Source organism: Agelaius phoeniceus, chromosome 13, assembly GCF_051311805.1.
Source record: "Agelaius phoeniceus isolate bAgePho1 chromosome 13, bAgePho1.hap1, whole genome shotgun sequence".
Lineage (NCBI taxonomy): Eukaryota > Metazoa > Chordata > Aves > Passeriformes > Icteridae > Agelaius > Agelaius phoeniceus.
The window spans coordinates 13,261,501-13,282,577 of record NC_135277.1 but is presented as its reverse complement, the minus strand read 5'-3'; the positions used below and the strand labels follow the sequence as shown (position 1 = coordinate 13,282,577).

At 45.9% G+C, this 21,077-nt stretch overlaps 1 protein-coding gene across 2 annotated transcripts in view; it reads left to right on the top strand.

Moving 5' to 3' along the window:
* The first annotated feature begins 2,779 nt into the window (after nt 1-2,779).
* The window catches only part of RFX7 (regulatory factor X7), a 49,304-nt gene continuing 31,006 nt past the window's right edge, over nt 2,780-21,077 (top strand). The window contains exon 1 of one of the 2 annotated variants that reach the window (XM_077185473.1): nt 2,780-3,118. In XM_077185473.1, coding sequence (XP_077041588.1) covers nt 2,970-3,118 — 149 coding nt within the window. In that variant the 5' untranslated portion in view covers nt 2,780-2,969. The remainder of the gene's footprint in view (nt 3,119-21,077) is intronic. The other variant, XM_077185474.1, reaches the window with a different exon arrangement.

The following is a 21,077-nucleotide window of genomic DNA, read 5'->3' as shown; positions in this document are numbered from 1 at the left end:
GGAGCTAAATGTCTGCATCAAATTATGGTTTTCAGAACCATTAGGCACAAGAACTCCAGGAGATGGTTGCAGTGGTCCTTGGTGGATAATCCCTGGAGATGTCCAATCAGTCCATCTCATAGATGTTCATCTCCTAGCAGTTAAATAATTCCTCCAGTATCTTCAAATTAATTCTGTCAGCACAAGCTCTTTGTCGACACAGTAATTTTGGATCTATTTGTTCTTTGCTGCAGTTACACATGGCCACATAAAGTGTGTATGAGCTGCCACCATCTTTGCCCATTTTGCACAGGTGCATGAGCCTGTAGGAAACATGAGGCAAATGCAGCTGGTTGTGTGGGAGGCAGCTGAAATGGCCCCCATTTATGAACCTGTGAGTGTGTAAAGGGCAAGACTGCCCTGCTGGGTGTGGAAACAGGCACGTGACAGACCTGTGCCAATGCCAGGACAGCACCAAGGGGAATTACTCCTGACAGGAAAAGGCTTGTGGAGAGCAGAGAGTGAGCTTCTCTTCTGTACTTATACACAGCACAGCCCTATTGTGAAAAAATGTTAATTTTTTATTTACTGCTAGGCCTGAGAAGGAAATCTCTTCTTTACACAAAACAGGACCCTGATCTCAGTTTGGGCTTTTGTGGAATCTTGTTTTGGGCCTGATGCTCAAACCCAGCAATAACAGGCTTATACTTGGAAGGCTTCACACCAAACACCTGGTGTGATTTCAGGGTGGCACCAGTGGCCTTTGGGTGCCAGCCTGGCATGGTATTGCAGATTTTGCAGAAGAGAAGTGACTCTTTTTTTTTTTTTTTTAGGTCACATGATGCCCATACAGCTGTAAATAAACATGATTAAAAGGACATGTCTGGCACCTAAATGAATGAGGAACTAAATAATAAACTTGTCTTCCAGCTGCTGGTTTAGACTGAAGGCAACACAGATATGATGTGTATTTTTTAGAATTTATTGTAATGGTCTGTGCTCCTGCAAACATGATACACATCTGTTGAACCTCATTCTGAGCTGTAGGGCCATCAGTTCAATCTGGGACAGTATATAGGTGTTGGCCAGAATGATTTCATGGCTTGGATCCCTGTGGGTTAAATTCTGATCGGGCAGATATGACTGAGTCCAACAAAAGATCTCAACAGAAGCAACCCTGGCTGCATTGATACAGTTGCTATTAAGTGGAAATTGCCACAAAACTAAAAAATATCACGAAGGACATTCACCCTTGTCTTCCTGTGCCAGTTTACCTGCATACTGATGTAGTTTTCTTGCAAAAAGCATAGCAGTTAGGATTTAAAATTGATTAGTTTTCTGTTTACTTCTGATTAAAAATTTACTTTTATTTTTTCCTTATTTTTTAAATGACCTTCAGAAATTTTCAACTATCATTAAAAAACATTTTTAATGAGAGGCAGGAGCAAGAAAGCTTAGGTTTTTTGATTCTGATGAGAGGTTTTTTAAGGGGAAGATCACCATCATTGTCATAGCCATTAATGTTCTGATTTTGGAGCAGTGGAGACGTAAGCAAATATTTTTGAAAGGCCTTTGCTTCGGTTGATGACAAAATGCTCATCTCCTAAATTTAGCAATGCTGTGTCTCCATGTGTATATTTATATTATTAGTCACCTTTAAGCACATATTTTCTGTGATCAGCACAAGCTAGGGAGTCACTGCATCCTTGTATCAGAGAGGTACCTGCATGTCCATGTCCCTGCCAAGTGGGCTGAGTGTGCCAGTTGTGAATTCCAGTGGGAACAGACCAGAGCTGGAGTGGCTGGGAAAAGAGGGGCAACAGGGGGGCAGCTTGAGCAGGCTTTGTTACCATAACCCTAGAGGGAAGAGAAACAATAACCATGGAATATCCAGAGTTGGAAGGGACCCACATGGGTCATCGAGTCCAACTCCTAATAATGACTTTACTAATGGTCACCTTGTATCTTCGTCCTTGAATTTAGGTATTTACCTGTCCAGTATCCCAGGCTGTGCAGTTCCTCTGGTTTTTTTCATTAAAAGCCACGATCCCAAGGATCAGAAATATGGCTTGTGCCTGTAGCTCAGAGAAAGCAGTTGTGATGTTTGCACAATTTAAATTTTGGGAAAATGTTTTCGCAGAAAGGCTGTGGGTAAAGGCCGGTGGGCCAAATGGCAGCCCGGCCCCACTTATGTCTAGGGGACAGACGCAGGAAGCCTGAGGGTGAGCAGTGGCCCGGCCTAGCGCCGCCCGTGCCGGTGGCTGGCTTCCTCAGCGCCATGTGAGCACGGCGGCACTTGTTATTTTGTTACGAGCCGCGGCGGAGGGCGGGCCGGGCGCGGGGGCTGCGGGGCGCACCCGGCCGCGGTGCCGCAGCTGATGTAATGCTGCTGCCGCCGCAGCGCCTTCACGTGTCTGCGGCGCGCCCGGCCAGCGGGGCAGCAGCGTGTGCCGCACGGTGTGTGCGCCGTGACACACGGGGACACACACGCACTCACACACGTGTTATTGGCGCCGCCGGGCCGCTCCGGGCGCACCCCGCCCCCTCCCCACCGCGCCGGGGGTCCCGGGGCTGACGGAGGGGCCGCCCCCCAGCTCGGGCTGCGCTCGCCGCCCCCGGCCCCAGTCGCGGCCCCGGCCCCGGCCCCCTCCCCGGCGGCGGCGGCGGCGGCGGCGCGGGGCGGCCCGTGTGTCGGGCACGCCGAGCCTGCGCACTCGGCGGCCGGGCGGGCACGGCGGCCGCGGGGCGAGGAGCGGCGCGGGGCGGGCCGGGCCGGGCCAGGTGCTGCTGCGGGGCGGGGGAGCGCGGAGCGACCCTGCGCGGGGGCGGCGGGGGCCGGGCGCCATGCGCCGAGTCGCGGGCCGGGCTCGCCATCCTGCGGCGTAGCGGCGGGACGGGTTCCGCCCGTGATGTCCCCCGGGCGGCGGGGGAAGGCGACTCACTCGAGCGCTGCGGCAGAGGCCTAGTGCGGCCAGCGCCGCTCGCGTCCCATGGCCGAGGAGCAGCAGCCGGAGGGGGGGCAGCCGCCGCGGCGGCTCGCCGGCACCCCCGCGCCCGGCGGGGCCCTGCCGGCCCTGGTGCCGGGGCTGCAGGGCGGCGAGGCCAGCGCGCTGCAGCACAAGATCCGCAGCTCCATCTGGTAAGGGCCGGGCCCCGGGCCGGGGAAGCGGGGGAAGGGCCGGGGGGCTGCGCGGGCGCGGGGGGGGGCGCGGCCCCTTTGTGCGGGCAGCGCGGAGCACACGCGTGTTGGCGGGCGGGGGTCGCGGGCGGGCCGTGCCCGCGGCCGGTGCCGCACGGGCAGGACCAGCCCCGTGTGCGGGCGGGCGGCGGCGCTGCCCGGCTGCGGTGGGCGGTGGGCTCGGGTCACCTGCCGCAGGCGCTGCTGCAGCCCCGCGCATCTTGCGCGGCCCGCGGCGCTCCCGGCCGTGCTTGCAGCGCGCACATGAGCGCCCAGCACGGCGCTGGTGCAGCGGGGGATGCGGAGCTGGGCACGAAGGGTGCGATTGTCCAGCCTCCCGTAAGCCTCTGCTCTTCTGAGGTCCCACTTAGGCAGTTCAAATGCAGTTTTGGCTGGAGCTCGCGATGGTTTTCAAGTTTCTGCATAGGAATCCAGGTTATTTTTGTTGATTTTTTTTTCCCTAAAAATTCAATTTCTTAGTAAACCAGCATTTTATTTGAGAATTTTATTTTATGTGTATTGGGGGAACGAGGTGAACCGAGTTTAGGTTGGTGGAAATAGAACACCTAGTTGTTATTTTTTTTTTGGTTTTTAATTTTTTTTTAGTATCTGCTAGAGGCTGTCACCTGCAGCATTTGTATTTTATGTACGTTTTTAAAAGCTGCTTTTGGCTGAGGGCACTGGTAGAGTACTGAAAGTTGGGAGTTGTAAATACAGGTTACTCATGTAATGTTTTCCTTTATATACACACACACCATGTGTATTTTATACATAAACTCATCCCAATAAACACATACTGATCAAGCTTGCATATTACGTCATATTACAGTTAGATTGTGTGGTTTGAATGGATGTCGCTAGAAAATAAAGAGCAGCTAAATATAATTTTGCCTTCAGATTTTTTTTATTATATGGCATACTGAAATAGCTTTTATTATTAGGATGGTGGTCGTTTTGTTTTTATCTATTTAAACAGTAAATAAAAGTTCATTCTCCTTCATCCACACTTGCTACCTTTTGTTTTGGTCTTCTGGAAATGTGACCTAGAGAAGGAATATGATCTGCAGAATTTTCTGTCTTTTTGGATCATAAAATCTTCACACCCTCCTAATTTATTATGGTCTTTAGCGATGGTCTTTTCATGTTTCCTTCCCTTTACATGAACATGCTGTTTGGAAATGAGCCTCAGAGAGCATGTTTACATTGCATTCAGATTAGGAGGTATCATATCCAAGTTGAAGACAAAATGGCTACTAAGTAAAACCTCTGCTTTTATTGTGGCTTTTCTTTTTCAAGGAAAAAGAGCACATATGTTAGCTTCTGAAATGAAAACTGCATGTTTGATTCAGGTGAACTTGGTGAATAGCCCAAGCCCATGTTTGGTACAAAGGAATGAAGCGTTTAGCCCGGGGTCAGTGGCTTGCCTGGTGCCAAGTGCCTGTGACCGGCAGAGGTTTCCCAGCACCTTGCAGCCCTGTCCCCTGGTACTTGCCAGGCGTTCCTCACCTTCACAGTGTTCCTGCTGGCTACCTGCTTCGGCACGGGCTTCAACTTCCCTGCTGCTCTCAGGCAGCATCCATTCCCTGCAGGTTGTGCTGTTGAAATGCAGTATTTGAAGATAAGGTTTTTTATAAGAAAACCTTTTATTTTGATGTTTTCAAATCTTACATTTCTCTCTTGTGATCAAGCAGTCTTCCTTTGAGGTTGGAGTTTATTGTGAATTTGCATCTTCCTGGACATGTGGTGGTTGTTTGGGTGCAGCAGGGATGAGGAGCACTGCCAGGGGTGTTGTGCTCACTGTGCCCCAATGAACAGTGGAAAGTCTCCTTCTGAACTGGCAGCAAACTGGGGCTTGCTCTCTATTCAGTGAGTGCTGGTGATGGATAAACAGTAGCAGAGGTTGTGGAAGGCCAGGGTGAAAATGGCAGTGCACTGCTGTTAACAGAATGAGGTGTAATGTGCAGAGCAGAGCTTCTTCCTCTTTTCTCCTTCCCTCCTCTTCCTCCCCTCTTCCCTTGCCGTGCAGTTGCACGTGCTGGCAGGTTGGTGCATTCAGTTCCCCCTTTGCTTCCCAGCAGGTTTAGCACATCCAGCTCAGTACTCTTCTCTGTTGGTGTCCCCCCACCCCCTTTTTCCTACACGTGTTTGTACATAGTGGATGGAGGCTTTTAGTTGGTTGTGTTTGTTACAGGTTTTGTTTGGTTGGTTTTTTAAAAGGTTTCAGTCTTCAGATTGTATTGTCAGTGAAAATAGTATAGCAAAATATAGCAGCTACGTAAATACTGGACTTGAGGATCACAAACAAGTCTGTGCTTGTCCCTCCACTTCGCAGACAAATATAAATATAGAGACTGATGCAGGCCACGAGTGGGACAATGAGCTATTAATTATTTCAACTCGCACTTATTTTATTCTGTTTATTAAATTAAAATGTAGTTTGACAAAAACATATTAAGTAATTGTGTACATGTGGAGTCCCTTAAATTGAAACAATAGTTTAAGCCCGGCTGGTTACATTTGCAGGCATGGTCAGTATAGGTACTGAAGACTTAAAAATGTGTTTTTTAGGCGTCCAGTCTGTTGGTGTTTGCATTTTGGTTTTTTTTTTGTTGGGGGGTTTTTGGCATATAAGGTGACCACTTGTTTCATAGTCTTAGTCAGATGAATTCTAAAAACTTCAATTCTCTGTTTCTATCATTTAAAAACAGAGAATTGTTTGAGCTGAGGAGAGGAAGATAAAAGAGTGACTTAGCTGTGCTTAAAAACAAATCAGGAAGTATTTATTTGCATTACAACATCATATACAGGCATTTTACTGCTATTTGGTTACAGTGATTGAAGCTCATCGCTGTCTATGTGTATTTGTGTCCTGGCTGCCCCACATGCAGCAGAGAGGTGTCTGGTTTTGTTCCCTGCTCTGTGTGTGAGGTGCTGAGGCGCTTGGATGTGTTCTTACGGTGTGGGTGAAGCGGGCAGAAATAACGCTGGATGTCTTTTCCCATTGACGGATTAGAAGTCTAGACAGAGAGAACTCGTCTTTGGGAGCCCAGCCTGGCTGATTAGTGTCAGCATGGGCGGGTTTGTAAATTGCCCTGGTCTTCGCTGGACACTGGGCCTTAATCTGCCTGTTTTTATTTCTCTTTAGATTGGTTAAAGCTTTCATATTTATTAATAGCTTTTTGTCCAGACGTTGGAGCCCGAGGCGGGAAAACCTCCCTAGTCAGCTGTCTGAGCATATAGACTAATGGGGTTTCACTTATTTCTTTGGGTGAGGGTACTGTATTACCAAATGTGTGTTATTTGTATATGATGTTTCTGTACCCAAACATATGGTGGTGAAGACAGAGTCTACTCAGTATCACATTGACTTGCCAAGGAATATCTTACAGCTGAAGACAGCCAGTGAAGTAGGGATGTAAAAGCAGTGTGGCACGAGGATTGAGATGCAGAGATGGCCAAGGGAGGATGGTGTCAGCTGAGGGTGTCATTGCTAGCAAAAAAGAAAAAGACCAACAGTTTTAGGCAATTTAATGCCTCTGCTCGCTGTAATAATCCAAAATCCAGTAGCTGTGAACATTGAAGGAGCAGACAGGTTTGTTTTCTTGTTCACTGTTGCAAATAACTGGTGATGGTTCTGCAATGAGCACTTGTTTACCGTTGTAAATAGTAATCTGGTGCTTGCATCTGTGCATGGATTGGCCCCAGCTTCTTTCACCTTGCCTGCATCTCAGCTCTTTTTGTCCTAAAGGCATCTGTTAGGATTTGAATATAGCAATTCTGCTTGAGAGATTAATTTCTCTCCTTCTCCGCCCCAGTGTCTCATGTGTAAACCAAGCTGAGGACCAGGCAGTGTGGAGTGGCAAACACAAAGCACTGCATTTGCAGCCATTTCAGCCTGGACATGGGTGTGGGTTTCAGACCCACAATTTTTGTCCTCCAGTTGCTCTTCTAGCTACAAGTTGTATTGGAAAACCACATGAGTGAGTCTGGGCAGTGCTGAAATGTGTCCTAATGCCCAATTTGTCTCATGTTGAAGAAGGAGGTGAATTGTGCCCTTGTTACTTTTGGACTCTTGTTATTGTGCTAGGAAACCAGATTCACTGATGGTAACACCAATGGGTTCTAATCTTTGGAAGGCTCCTTTCTTTTTCATGACTTAAAACATTCCTGCTCCCTCCTGCAGTTGTATCCATCACTCCTCATTAGGCATTGTCAGCAAGCGTGGATCGTCACTTAGCTGTTGGCAGAGCAAACGTTCTGCAACTTGGGAAATGCCATTGAGGTTTTTCATAATAGGAATTGCTACTTATTTGTATAGTTAGGTCACAAGAAAAAATGATTGACTTGATATTTTTAATAAAAATTAATATTGATTGACTTGATATTTAATCAAATGCCTAGCAATGAAGAGGGAAGCTTGAGGGGTATGTGTTTCAGGCTTTTAGCAAATGCAGATGGATATACCTTTTTGGTAGTTTTCTTTTGCAGTTGAAATTTCTGTATGTATTATTTTAAAACAAGTATTTCTTGAGTCAGGTTGGATTAGTGTGTAAAACAATCCATCTGCATTTTCCTCTTTCTTGTAGCTTGGGAGAGGGAGACAGGAAGTAAGAGAAAAAAACCCTACCATAACCTTCAGTATTTTGTTAAGTAGCCTGTCAAAACTGGGAGAACTCCAAATTTCCTCTGATTACAGAGTACTTGTGGTTATTCTGTGCCCCCAGCCCAAAATGCAGCGGCCATCATTCCCTCCTTCATCCTGATTAATTCATTGTTGGAGGTGGGAAACAGTTATAATTCTTCAGTTGCAGATTACTGATTTCTGTGAGGAAAATCAAATACTTGTCATTGACAGGTGTACAGGCTGCACTTAGTTCACTTAATCTATGCAACATCAGAGTGTGTTTACCTGCTTTGAAAAAGTACCTTGAGCCCCTTAGCTGAGAGATTATGAGAGTGTAAAACTACACAGATTTCTTGTCACTGACTCAGTTTTCCGTGGCTTCTTGGTTCCAGTTCCAGGTGTTGGTAAGGTTTGCCTGTTCTGAGTATGTTTCCTGATACAGTGTATAAGCAGTCAAATACATCAGAGAAAATTGAACTGTGGACCATATTTTGGAGTAGTTCCTGGTGATTTCAGGGAAGGTCACCCCTCCTTGGGCAAAGCATTTAGCAGCTTGTCATTCTCCTTCACACTCTGCTTCCCCAAATGGATAGGAACAGAAAGTGGAATTTGTTTCATTTCACTCCACCTGGTTCTGTACAAGTTCCCATGTAGTTATTGTGGAGGGGAAAAAAGGCATTTCTGAGGTGAGGGCTAACTGCTAGGAAAGATGTTTCCATAAAACAATCCATCCCATCCCTTCATGTGTCAAATTCTCTGACTGCAAACAAATTTCAAACCAGGGTGTGGTGCAGAACTCATGGATTAGGCAAAATAAATCCTACACCATTTGTCCCTTTCTCAGCTTCTCCTGGAGATGGCCTCCATGGGTTGTTCAGAGACCTTCCAGTCCTCTGCACAAGGGCCAGGTACGCCCTTTATCTGTCACTCCACATTGCTGTGTATGGGGAATGTGGGGAAGCCCCCAGAAGGATTCCTGCTCGCCAGGGCAGGGTTCAGGAGCTTTGGCTGTCCCTGCTGCAGTGCATCCCTGCGCTGCTGGGGAAGGAAGCCTCAGTGCCAGAGCGGGCAGGCAGCGCTGCCAGCGGCGTGGCAGGAGGAGCAGCTTCCCAAAACGGGGCACGGCCACCGCTGGGGGAGATTCCAGGTCAGCAGGTGTGCAGGCCAATTTGGTCTGCAGGCGTTTTTACAAGGTTAGAAAATAAACCTGAGTAAAATGAATGGTGACCTTTATGTAACCTTTGGAGAGCAGAGCTGAGGTTTTGTTGAATATCCTGGCTCTGAGTTGGAGGGAGTAGCTTTGCAGAAAAAAGGTCTTTATAAACCTGCTTTTAGGAAGAGTGGATTTTTTCACTTTTGTTTGCGGATTTTGTTTGTTTTTGTTTCTTGAAACAATAGAATCTAAAAAACTATATGGGGGGGGGAAAGCACTATTCAAGCAATAAAAGATTTGGATAAGTTTTACTGTTGTTCATTTGGAATTCATTGGAGTGCATGCAATTGTTGACTTCACAGCATCAAACATACGCAATTCCTTGTTTCATAAACATTTTACTTTCCACTGCAGGAGTTTCTTCACTGGAGCAAGTCAGATGGTGTGACATTGTGGTTCAGTGCAGCAGTTCTAATGAGTCCTTAATAAGCACAGAATTGCAGGGTTGTCATCCCAGGCCTCTGTAGCTGGGTTGTTTGCAATTTAGGAGAGTTCTGCATTATTTACACGTGTCTGTATGCCACTGGCAAGTAGGAATCCAGATCTCTACCTGGAAAGAATACTTGGAAACTCCCCCTAAAAGTTTCTGGATACTGTATAAATTAATAAGAACAAGTCATTTAATTGGGTGAGATGACAGTACTGCTCAGGTTGGGTTGATCAGACTTATACTGAAGCACTGATAAGTCTTTTAATTAATTGGAGCTTGGGGTGGATTTGTTAGTCTTTTTCTGTGTGTTTGTGTAGTTTTGAGAGCAGGGGTTGAGCTTAATGTTTTTATACAGATCCCATAAGTTATGTATGTTGCCTTCTCTTTTTACTCTACTCAGCTGCTTGCCAAACAGAAGTATTTGGAGAAGGGCCAGAGCTGCAAAATTCAGATCAGGATCCAAATTTGGATTTTTGGTTCAAGCCTTTCTAATATCTAATATTACAAAACCTTATATATAAATAAGGAGCTCTTTATTTTTAAACTGTGGCGATGAGGACAGGGAGGTAGCTTCCTCTCCCTCTGGAGCAGTCCAGGTAGGATGCTGGACTGTGTGTTACAAAGCTGTCAGCAGGTGATTCAAAAGGTAAATTGAATAGGTGAAAAAGCAATAAGTGCACTGTCACCCAGAAAGAGCCTGAGCAAAAGGCCAGCACAAATTGGTGCTTTCAAGCCAGTGAGAAGAATCCCCTAAATCTAAAAATTCTAGAAGTGATGGGATGTTTCGTGGTGTTACATTAGGTCTTTGGGAATTTTGAGGGTTTGTTTTGTTTTGCTCTAAATGGAGTTAGTCAGTATCTCAATTTTAATGCTTTCTTGATTTAATGGAAAAAGGATTATCTCTCACCAAGTGGGATGCTTGTTATCAGCTGCTGTGCCATCAACAGGCTTTCAGTAAGCTGCCCAGTGTTTTGTGTTGTTGAACATTTAGTCATTAAGACAGTGGAAAAAAAATTCAAAACTTGCCAAACATTTTCCTTGTGGCTACTTTTTAATTGCCTGTGGTTGCAGTGGTGACACTGTACCTGTCAGAGGGTGGGGAGGCCGGGTGTTGCTGCAGGCCTGGGGATGGGGGTGGCTCTGGCTGGTGGCACCTGCACCCTGAGTGAGTGGCATTGTCCTCATGGCTGTGTGAGCAGCTGTAAGGCACAGCCTCCCTGCAAGGGCAGCACCTGTCTGCTCCAGGCCAGCATGTGTGTCTGTGTGTCCGTGTGTCTGGGGGTGTACCTGTGTTCCTCCACTGCCATGAGTCCCACTCAGCTTTTCCTGGAGCTGGCTGGAAGTGCTATCCCTTGCCCATTGTCAGGTACTTCAAGTTTGAGAAGAAAATCTTGTTCCTGGGGAGAGCTTGTTTATTAAATGAGGCATATTTGTATCTCCCTTGAGAGGAAGTTTGTGGTTAAATGTCAAGGTCCATGATGGATGGCTGTCCTTTCTGATGGATGGCCTCACAGGCATACAGGCAATCTGTATTTCTCAGTCAGAAATTCCTGAGTGCCATTATAAGGTTCTTGGGACACCTGTGGGTGAAAGAGATTGCACTGGACAGTAGAAGTTACAGTTTGTGGCTTTGCATGTAAAGCAGTGGATTACACTGTTTTTAAAGTGGTCAGCAACACAAACTGTTGGAACTTTTTCTCAGTATGACCGAGGTTGCCTTATAAGTATCAACACAAGCATCCTTTAGACAAACAAAAATTATTGTGTAAGAAAAGTGTGCTGGATAATAAGAATGGGCAGTTTGTTCTGCTGTGTTTGCCTTGGCTCCTTCTTGCCCTTGTTCAGAAATCGCTTGAAAATACCTGGAGTAGTCTTTGTGACTTCAGTGGAAGTATTCCTGGGTGCCTTCTCCCTTCCTCTTCAGAACCACTGCTACATTAAAATACAGACTGGAAAGGCAGTTACTTAGTACCACAAGTGGTAACTCTTTGAAGGCCTCTAAATTGAAAAGCTTTAACATTTATTTAATATTTTTTTGTGGATGGAATTTTAGTCTTGTTTTTTAATCTGCTCTGAAAAGATGTGACAGCTCCTTCTTTCAGAACTATGTTAGTTTTATTGCTAGTTCAGTGGAGGAAACTACTTGAGAGGCTTGGGTGCTTGTTGAATCAGGAGGAGAATTCTGCAGGGGGGTTCTGGATGCTGTGTGAATGTGGTGTCTGGAGGCAGTCTGCAATTGAAACTCAAGGTGTCTGCTTCAGGGCTGGACCTCCTCTGGCAGCAGCAGGACGCTGTGTGTGCTGAGGGTGTGTGGGCAGCAGTTTCCTGGGAAGAGCACACAGGGCCCTGCCCAGGAGAGCACCCTGTGCTCGTGGGTGCTTGGCACCATCGCTCCCAGCTGGGTTCAGATGCTTTGTGCAAGGTCCTGATTGCTCTGTGCTCCTTGTGCTGCTTCTGTGGAACCTGGGAGCTGTGGGTGAGGCATCTGTGAGGCCAACCAGCCCTTGGTGAGAGCTGCAGCTCCTTCTGCTCTGATGGGACTGTCTGAAGAAAAGGCTAAAAATAATTCTGAACTATTTTTGCAGGAGTCAGGCTGTGCCACAGTAACTTTTTATCCAAGCTCTGACAAAGGGTGACAAAGTTCCTTTCATTAAGGGTGTATAAAAATGTGGTCAATTTTCTTTACGATTTGATTTTCGTTCTGTATTAAGTCTTTTGGCATGATAAATGATGAGGGCTTACAGTTGCTATTAGTGACCATATAAACTAAATTAATTAGTTGATATTTAAAAGACAGTCAAGTTACTCACTGGCAGTAATTGGAAGCTGCACACCTGGAACATTTTGCTGAAGAGCTAAGCCTGCTTTTGGCTCCAGGAGCCTGCTCTACAGCATTACCTTCATTATGCTTGATTCCAGTGGTATAGTTCAATCATTGACTCCTAAAAAAGTTGAGAAATTAAATGGCAGCTGAGGGAAAAACATTTGTCTCTTCCATTCAACAAATGAGTGAAATGGGAATAGTAGATATAGTTTTAAAATGCAAGAAATATCCCTGGAAACGGATATTTTGAGCATAATCTGTTGGTTATTGGGAGATAGCTTGCTGAATCAAATAAAATATTTGGAAATACTGGTGTGTTTAATTACACTGGACAAAGGTTTGTCTAAATGCAGTTTATAGTGAATCTTCAGTTAAAAATTAATCTTGAGCATCATTTTATCGTGCAAAAAAAAGCTAAAATGCTGACCCTTAAAATTTGGTAACCTGTATAATTAAGTCTGTGATCCATGAAGATATTCAGACACCTCTCTCTTATTGGTTACTTCAGAGTAGAAGCCAGGTGTCTGATTACCCTGTAGATCTGTGCCTGAATATACTCTGAGTAGTCAGTTTTTGGTTAATAGCAGCTAAAAAATCGTAATAGTCTTGAGCTCTAAGGCTAAGAAAAAACGTGAAACAAAATACTTTGTTTTGTTTAGTAGCAGCGAGTTTAGGCAGTCCCCACTTGGCTTTCATGGAACAAATCTGCATGGACTGCATCTTGCTGGCAGCTTCCTTCTCTTGGAGGGGGAGGAATGCGGCTTCGTATATCACTATGGTTTGTCCAGTCAAGTTGGTGACACTTGGAACTTAATTGAAAAACCCAGTTTAGCTCCTGTGTACCATGGTTCTGTGTGTGGAAGCCCCTCTGTGAACACTCAGTCACCCATGTATGCCCCAGGATGCTGTTGGGGAGTAGATCCAGCTGTTCAGGGTGAAAACAATTACAGTGGGCGAGTGTTTGCAGTGCAGGACTAGTAATTGTTATTTGTCACTTCACAGTGATTCTTGTCACTTTAGTGAAGTTCTTAGTTACTGCTGAGTACTTTAAATAGCAGTAATGTAGTCTTTGAGGTCCAGTGTAGGATCTGGAGATAGCTTGGGTGTGTTGTATTCTCCTGGAATTTGTCAAACTCAGGAAGGTGAGTTGCAGTTTTGGCTTGATTAGTTCAGCTCCTGAGCAAAGGAGTGGCAAAGCAGCATCTAGTTCACTGTGAAAATTGAAATCAAACTGTGTTACTAATCAGGAAAGGACATTTTCATTCTCGTAATGTGAACATCTGCTCTCCCGCTGCAATGTTTACGCATGGTGTGATTCACAGGAATGAAAATCCAGACTGATCAATTCTGCAGTGCTCTTAAACAATGTCTGCTTCTGGAAGGACCCCTCAGACAAGTAATTGTGGGTACCATTAGCAGGAGACTTTTGCAGAAGCATAATTCAGTGGGTTGTTAGATGCTGAAAACACGTGGTAGCCTACAGGGGAATGTCAGCAGCACTGTTACCCTGGTGAGTACTTGTGTAGAACTGTCTACATACATCTGAAATATAATTCTGTGCTGTTATTATTATGGTTTTTGGAAAGTCAGAAGTTTAGTGCAGCTTTTCTGAAATCTGATCTAGATTTAATTAAGCACAGCCTTTTCTGGTTTTGACTCTTTTACTAAGTAAGTTGTGGTGTAACTGTGTATCTCCCTGGGATGTTTAGAATACATGAATCCATGCAGGTGTTCTGTAAATTGTCTGAATAGGGTGCTAAACTCAGTGGCCTGTGGCTTCAGTACATTATACTAGGACAGGTCACATGCCCTCTGCTGCATTTGCAAAAGAAAACTATGACAATATGAAAACTTCTGAAATAGGCATCAAAATGCTTATGGATGATGCTGTACCTGCAAAGCAGGTGTTTTACTTGAGAAGAAAATGGCTGTTGTTAGGTTTTCAGGTCCTGTCCCCCTCATTGCCTGTAGAAGTAGGATGGTGAGGCAACAAACTGCCTGCACACATTGTTCCCTGTTCTGAGGACAGAGAACTGAACCCTAAAGTTCTATTAAAGGGGTATTAAATGCTGGTCAGATGCTTGCTGTTCATAATTTCCATTCACGAGCAGGTTTTAGATGAAGTATCCTGGTAGACTGACTTGTTCAGCCATCACAGCTGCAGAGGCAGCCTGGCAGGCAAGGAGGCAATGTGTGGGGTGGAGTGTGTGGGGTTGGCCTGCCCCATACTGCAGGTTCTGCAGTGCTGCCCTGGAGCTCTGTGCTCTGCTCTGGAGCTGGGCTGGCCTGATGGGAGCAGCCCCAGAGCTGCAGACATGATCCAGGTGGGAGCAGCCAGTCCTGCCCTGCAGGGCCATGTAAGGTACCTGTTGGACAGAGTTAATTTTCCAGCTAGGAGTGAGTGCAGTTGTGTTTAAACTCCTTTTCATAAAATCCTTAAGAACTGGAGTAGCATGTGTTTGTAACTCTTCTGAACATCCTAGTTTAGGGTTTAAAACCATTTTAAAAAGTACCACATAGATTATTTTTTCTACTCCCAGAAGCAGAGTACGGAAAGCTGATGAGTTACACTGCTTTAGCATTCATTTGAGATAGGCAAGAGTCTTCGGGCTACTTGCAGCTCTATTTGCAGAGAACTTCTGTGTCTAGAGGGAGTGGAAGCTGATGAGCAGAGGTGAGTGAGAAGTGCCTCGGTGCAGGTGCAAGGCTGAAGGATGGATGCCTGAAAGAACCTGGGGAAGCTGAACAAGGGGGAGCCCTCTGAGGTGGGAGGTTGTATGTTCGTCCTGCATGTGTTCAGCTCTAAATTTTCACCTGATGGCAAAGTCAAGGACAGGAGAGGGTTCTGGGATGTGCCAGTGAGCAATATGGCACAAGTTGGAGAGAAGTTGCCTTTCCTGTGGCAGTGAAGCCATGCCCATCTAGCAGGAAAGAAGTGAGTGACCCTTTTAGTAGGCAGAGGCTTGGGGAGTGCATGTAGATACTCAGGGCATTACTCAGCACAGGGAAACCTAAGAGGTTGCAAGAATTGCATTCCATGGGAGTCAGCAATCGGGTACAGGTTCCTCAAGTGGAAAAAAGGGTGCAGAGGAGCTGTGTGGTGGGCAGCCATGAGAGAAAAGGGAGCAAGGAGAAGGAGGAATGCATGTGTGCAGAAATCAGGGCAGAAGCAGGGGTTGTTGCAAGCAGCCTTGGGAGGAGAGGGCTGGATAAAAGCTGAATTTGTTTGCAAAAAGACAGGCTGATACCTGTGGGGGGAGCTGTTCAATGTGGGGGAGAGAGAAGGATGTCTGTGGCATGGAGGAGGGACAAGGAGTGTGCCAGGGAACCCTGCAGGATAAGCTGGGCCTCCTCAGTGCAAGGCCTTGGGCAGCCCCTGGATTGCTCCTCTGCTTCCCAGTGTGTGCCAGACCCAGGGGGCAGCGAGATTTCAGCTCCTTTCCAGGCTGGCAGTGGGACACCTGCAGCTGTTGGCCCTGCAGGGTTTGGGGAGGGGATGGCTGCTGTGTGCCCTGTCTGGGTGTGGCTTTTGTTGTGGGGCTCTGCAGGGCAGGGGCGTCTCATCTGCTCCCTCAGGATAAAGCCACAGAAGAGCTTGGGTGGGAGTGGGTTGGGGCACTGCAAACCAGATGACAGCCCCTGGGTATCAAATGAGTAGGGAAATAAAGAGGTACAGCAGCAAATCTCTTCTGTTAAGAAAACAACTAGGATAGCTGTGGATCTTGAAAATGTTGAAGGAAATAATGTGAAATAAAGAAGAAGAAACCCAGTTTTTATGAGCAGGCTTAAATCTGCCATCCAGGCACCTGTGCCAGCACAGGGAAACACGTGTGGTGGGAAAGCCTTGCTGCAGAGCTGCTGACACTGGGAGCTGTTCTGCTGGATTCAGCTGAGCTCTGAGCTGTGTGCAGTAAACACGGCACGGTGCAGATTTGTACATTTCTGGGTGTGTGTTACATGGAAGCAGTGTAGAACTCTTCCTATTTTCTCACATGGATATTATTTTACTTTGCCACCAGCTGTCTGTAGCCACCATTTCCCGAGGGAAAGGCAGCAGAGGAGCAGGTCTGTGACCTGTGGCAGGCTGTGATGCACAGCAAGGTGCTGCCTTCCTCCTGCTCCTCAGCTAGCTGGCTCTGCAGGCATGGAAGAGAAACAATTTTGTGCACGTGTATTATAGATGCACTGAATTTCCTGTTTGGTTTTTAAGTTCTGCTGAGGAGTGTCACCCCCTTAGTTTCACTAGGCATCCTCTCTTGGAGCCATGTGGGACAAAGGCTGGAGGAAAATCTCAGTGTCTCATACTTGGCTTTCCAGTGCCTTAAGTAATAATGTTGTGATGGGGCTTCTGATGACCTCGGCTGAAAATAGCACAGCAGATCTCTTAGCTATCTATAGATTGGATTGTGAAGCAACCAAAGGTTGATTTGTTTTTTCATAATTAGTTTCAAAACCCAGCAGTTTTCATTGTGGAATACCTGAGTTGTTGCAATGGATGATTTGCTCTGTAGTCACAAACCTGCATGTCTGGTGACTTTTTCCATCTTTATGCTTTCAGGGGGACATTCTTGAGATGAAATTTCTACTGAAATAATTTTTTTTGTTATGTTTTTTGAGGTTGTAGATTGTTAGTAATAAATACAGGATGCATCTCCTCTGAAGTCATCTTATCTTCCCACATCCTGTACAGAGGGCACTGCATCCTTGGAACAGAATCTCCTGCCTGAGTGTAACAATATGCACTGATTTTAATTCAGAGCAGTGCGAAAGAACCAGGGTGAGAGCTGTGTAAAAGCATTTTCTTTGTCTCTTTTCAGAGTTCATTACAGTAACTTATGGCAATATACTGAATTTAAATAAATGTAAAAAAACCCCAACCCCAGGAACTTAAATGACTGTCTTGTTGGAATAGAGCACCTGGCAAGTGTGTGGTTGTTGCAAGTTCTTCCCAGTTATTCTAAGAATAGTGGAACAAACCTTTAGCATTGAATACAACCAGATTTCTTCAGAGAGCTGAAAGAGATGTTTATAGAGCTATGTTTCAGACGTAGGTATTCTGATGTCTGCTGGCTAATTATTTCTTGGCAGTTCATTACAATGGGCTACATTTGAGACTTGGGCATTTCATTAGCAGCCTCATCTTCCTTCTTTGTTCAGCTGTTTGTATAGTTGGCTTTATTTATATTCATAAAATGATCATAGTGTCAGAAATGGTGAAGGGATTTTTTTTCTCTATGAACTATTTTAACTGCATTTATTTTAGTAACAAGTGTTGAAGTCACCTGTTTGACACATTTTAACCTGCATTAACTTCAAGATGTGCTGAACCATTATGTTTTTCAGCACTGTGATATCACATTGCTCCTTCTTATGTCTGATGGAAAATTGGTTTAGCTTATTCTCTCTGGTGAGTGGAAGGAGTTGGATTAGGTTACAGGGAGGATGAAGTAGTTGCAGCTCACCCTTCTTGTTGCACTGTTTTATTGGCTTGCTGAGCGTTTGCCTCCTGATTTTGCTGAGAAGGGTGGTTTGCCTGGGATTGAGGAGGAATCTGCTTTCAGACCGAAGGAGACAATATTTACCAGTTGGTGAATTCTCGCTTTGTTTACTTTTTTGAGGCCTGAGAGTTGGACACTTTTCTGCATTTCCTCTATTTTTATACTTCAGGGAAATAGCGATACTTCATGTGCTTTTAGGATGCAATTGTGGTCCCTGTGGCTTTAATATGGAATAAAAATATATCTGCATTTGAATCCTGAAAGACCTAATTTGTCTTGTATTAAATGTTTTGCCCCTGTTTGCCTGTGTTTGTGGGAGGATCGAGTGAGTGCCTGGTGTCTGGGGCAGACACTGGGATCTCCCGGGGCAGGGAGCAGTGCAGGCAGGGACAGAGCCCCTAGGTGGCATCAGAAGCCACCTGATTTTGGGCTGCTGCACGCCCGGGGGTGAGAGGTGAGGCTGGGAGGGGGTTCCTGGCCCTGGGGTGCTGGGCCATGCCTGGAGTGCTTCCCTTTCCCGGTGCCCCGTGCTAGAGCTCTTACAGCATTAGCTGAGCAGTATGGATAGTCGTCATTTTGCTAATTCAAACAAGTTTCAACCTTGTGCAGCTCTGCTTTCTAAATATTTAATTGAAATGCTTTTACAGCCATTTTACTTCTTTATCACAGTGAGCCAAGCCAGACAATGTAACATGGCATATGTTAAGATGTTAATTGAGTAGCAGCACACATAGGCGGCTGTTTCATAATTTTCTCCTTAGATGATCCTTGGCTCCAGTTTAACATTTCTTTGTGCTTCTGAGTGGAAGGTTATATAAAGATATATTTAGAGCTGTTAGTCTAAGAAAGAGAAGCATTAATTCAGTAAGATTAAGAATTAAGGGCTGATTGCTGCAGGCACTGCTGGGACACAGTGCTTGTCGTGGTAAGGATGTGATAATAGTACCTTTCTGATAGTACCACTTACTGTAATGGGCTTGGTAATCCTTTTATTGAGTGGTTCCTCACAGCACACAGAGTAAATAGAGATTTATTTTTTTTAAATGTCACCTGATGTCATCAGAGTAGTGGAACTCAGACCGAATCTTTCCAAAAGGGTTTGTGGTCAGTTTAATAATGACCCTCCCTATTTTAACAAGGTTTTCAGAAAGACGACTTTGCCAAAACTGTCGCTGTTGGTACTTTGTAGTGGACTCTGACTTGTTTTCCTTGGGAGCTGAAGTGGGTTTTTGCTAGAGGGAGTGGGGCAGCAGGACACAGCACAGGAGGAGTTCTGGGTGCTGTCAACACCCAAATGCCTCCTGTGCCTGGGAGACACAAGCCTGGCAGTGCTGCTCATGTGCTCCTTTGCAGAGTACCCCTGTGCCCTTTGCTAAGCAGTTGGACAAACAACCTGCAGGGATGGTACGAGGGAACAGCTGATGCAGTGGGAAATGGAGACTTTTCAGATCACAGTAATTTCTGAAAGGAGGTGTGGCCAAGACACTCCTTTGGCAGACAGCTCTAAGTGTTGTCTTGGGTATTCTTCTCTTGTGGAAGGCTTGTTTTCAGGTGTGAGCAAAATACCAGGGCAGCAGTGTCACCTTGCACTGTCAGGGTTGTGTGCACTGCACATGAGCCACTCAGAATTGTCCTGTGGCCTGAACAGTCCCTGGTGGGATTTTGGTTTTCCCGTTTTTCCAAAGGACTTTACTTTATAACTTTGTAAACATTTTCTCTCTCAGATGGCTGAGAGGGTGGTTTGCAGTCTGAGGTGAATAACTAGGTAACTGTGCCCGTGGTAAGTAACTGCACAGTGGAGTTTTCCATTTTAGTTGCAACTTTTTGCTGTAAGTCCTGCATGTTGGGTAATAATGTAACTTAATACTCTAGTACTGGAAACTGGGACCCTGCAGAGGGGAGCCCTTGCTGTCTGGTCAGGAGTTGAGCCCTGCCTTCCTGATGTAAGGTTCTGTTATGAGCAGTGGTGGAAAGTGGTTACTTTTCATCAATTGCATTATGGTTTGGCAGAAATTAATGTTTTCTCTAGGCTGCCCAATAAGTGCCAAGCACAGGGAACACCGCTATACAGAGGCTGTTTTTGGGAGGATGTTTCAGTTCATGCAAATATTTGCAGTCTTGGGCTGAATGGGATACAGAGTATCTTGGCAATTTCACAGAATGCACCAAAGTTGATGAAAAAAATCACTCTGGGCTTCCCACATGTGACCACCTACTCAAACCATTATTAAATTCTGCACAACAAATTGTAGCTCCACTTGTCTGCTGAGTTTGGTTGAACCGGCTCTCTTGAACATCCTCCTCCATTTGAGGGATGAGTCCTGTGCTGTGCCTGAATGGTAACAGCCTTGTCCTGTGTGACTTTTGGGGCTGGGAGGGCTCCCTGACAGAGCAGAACAGCAATGTCCTGGAGGTGCTGCTGTCCCCCCTCTGCCCAGGAGCCCCTGTGGCAGTGTCCCAGGAGAGGAGCTGTGCTGCAGGGAGTTGTTCACTGTGCTCCCACAGCCTTGGTCCTGCTGCTGCCTTCCACGGGGGCTGAATGCTCTCAGCTGCAAAGCTGCTAAGGGTTAGTGTCAGGGCTGTGCAGGCTTTGGGAAGGCTCAGGGTTAACCAGGCAGTTGCTGATAAATTCAAGGGCTTTATTTTATTTCTCCCAGCCACCTCCCTTTTTCTGGTCTCACAGACATAAGGATTCTCTTATCCCTTGGGGTTATATGGCTTCTCTTATTTGCAACATTAGGGAGGTACTCGTGCTCACAGCAACTGAATTCTGCCACTTCTGCTAATACAATAGTCCCATATTGCTCAGTACAATTCAGCTGCCTCTTCCTGAAAGTAAAGTGTTGCTTAATTAGAGGAAGGTTGGCAGCATCTGGTTTTATGCCACTTAGAAAAAAGAATTGCATCTCCTTGCCTTATTCTTCTGCTTTTTTCCTCTCTCTCTCCCCCTCAGTGCAAAATAAACTCAGCTGCTCACCTGGGAAGAGAACACACTCCTCATTCTGCCCATGCCAAGTCAGGGCTGTTCTGAGCAGAAATACATAAATAGGTCAGGGAAAACAGAAATGCATACTTTGGCAGAAGATAGAAGAGCAGTTTGAGGAAATACTTTAATCTGATTTCTCCCGATCTCATTCTCCCAAAGATAATTTCAGGAGTTTGTCTTCAGCCTTTAGAAGCTTCAATCACTGCAGCCTTTGAAACTTACCTTCAAGAATCCTTCAGAGGTCTTGGTCCTTCCTGTAAGGTTTTTTGCTGCAGATCCAAAACAGCCAACACATGGTTCTCTGGGAAGTTCTAGGGTCTGGGGTTCTCCATGAGAGAATCCACA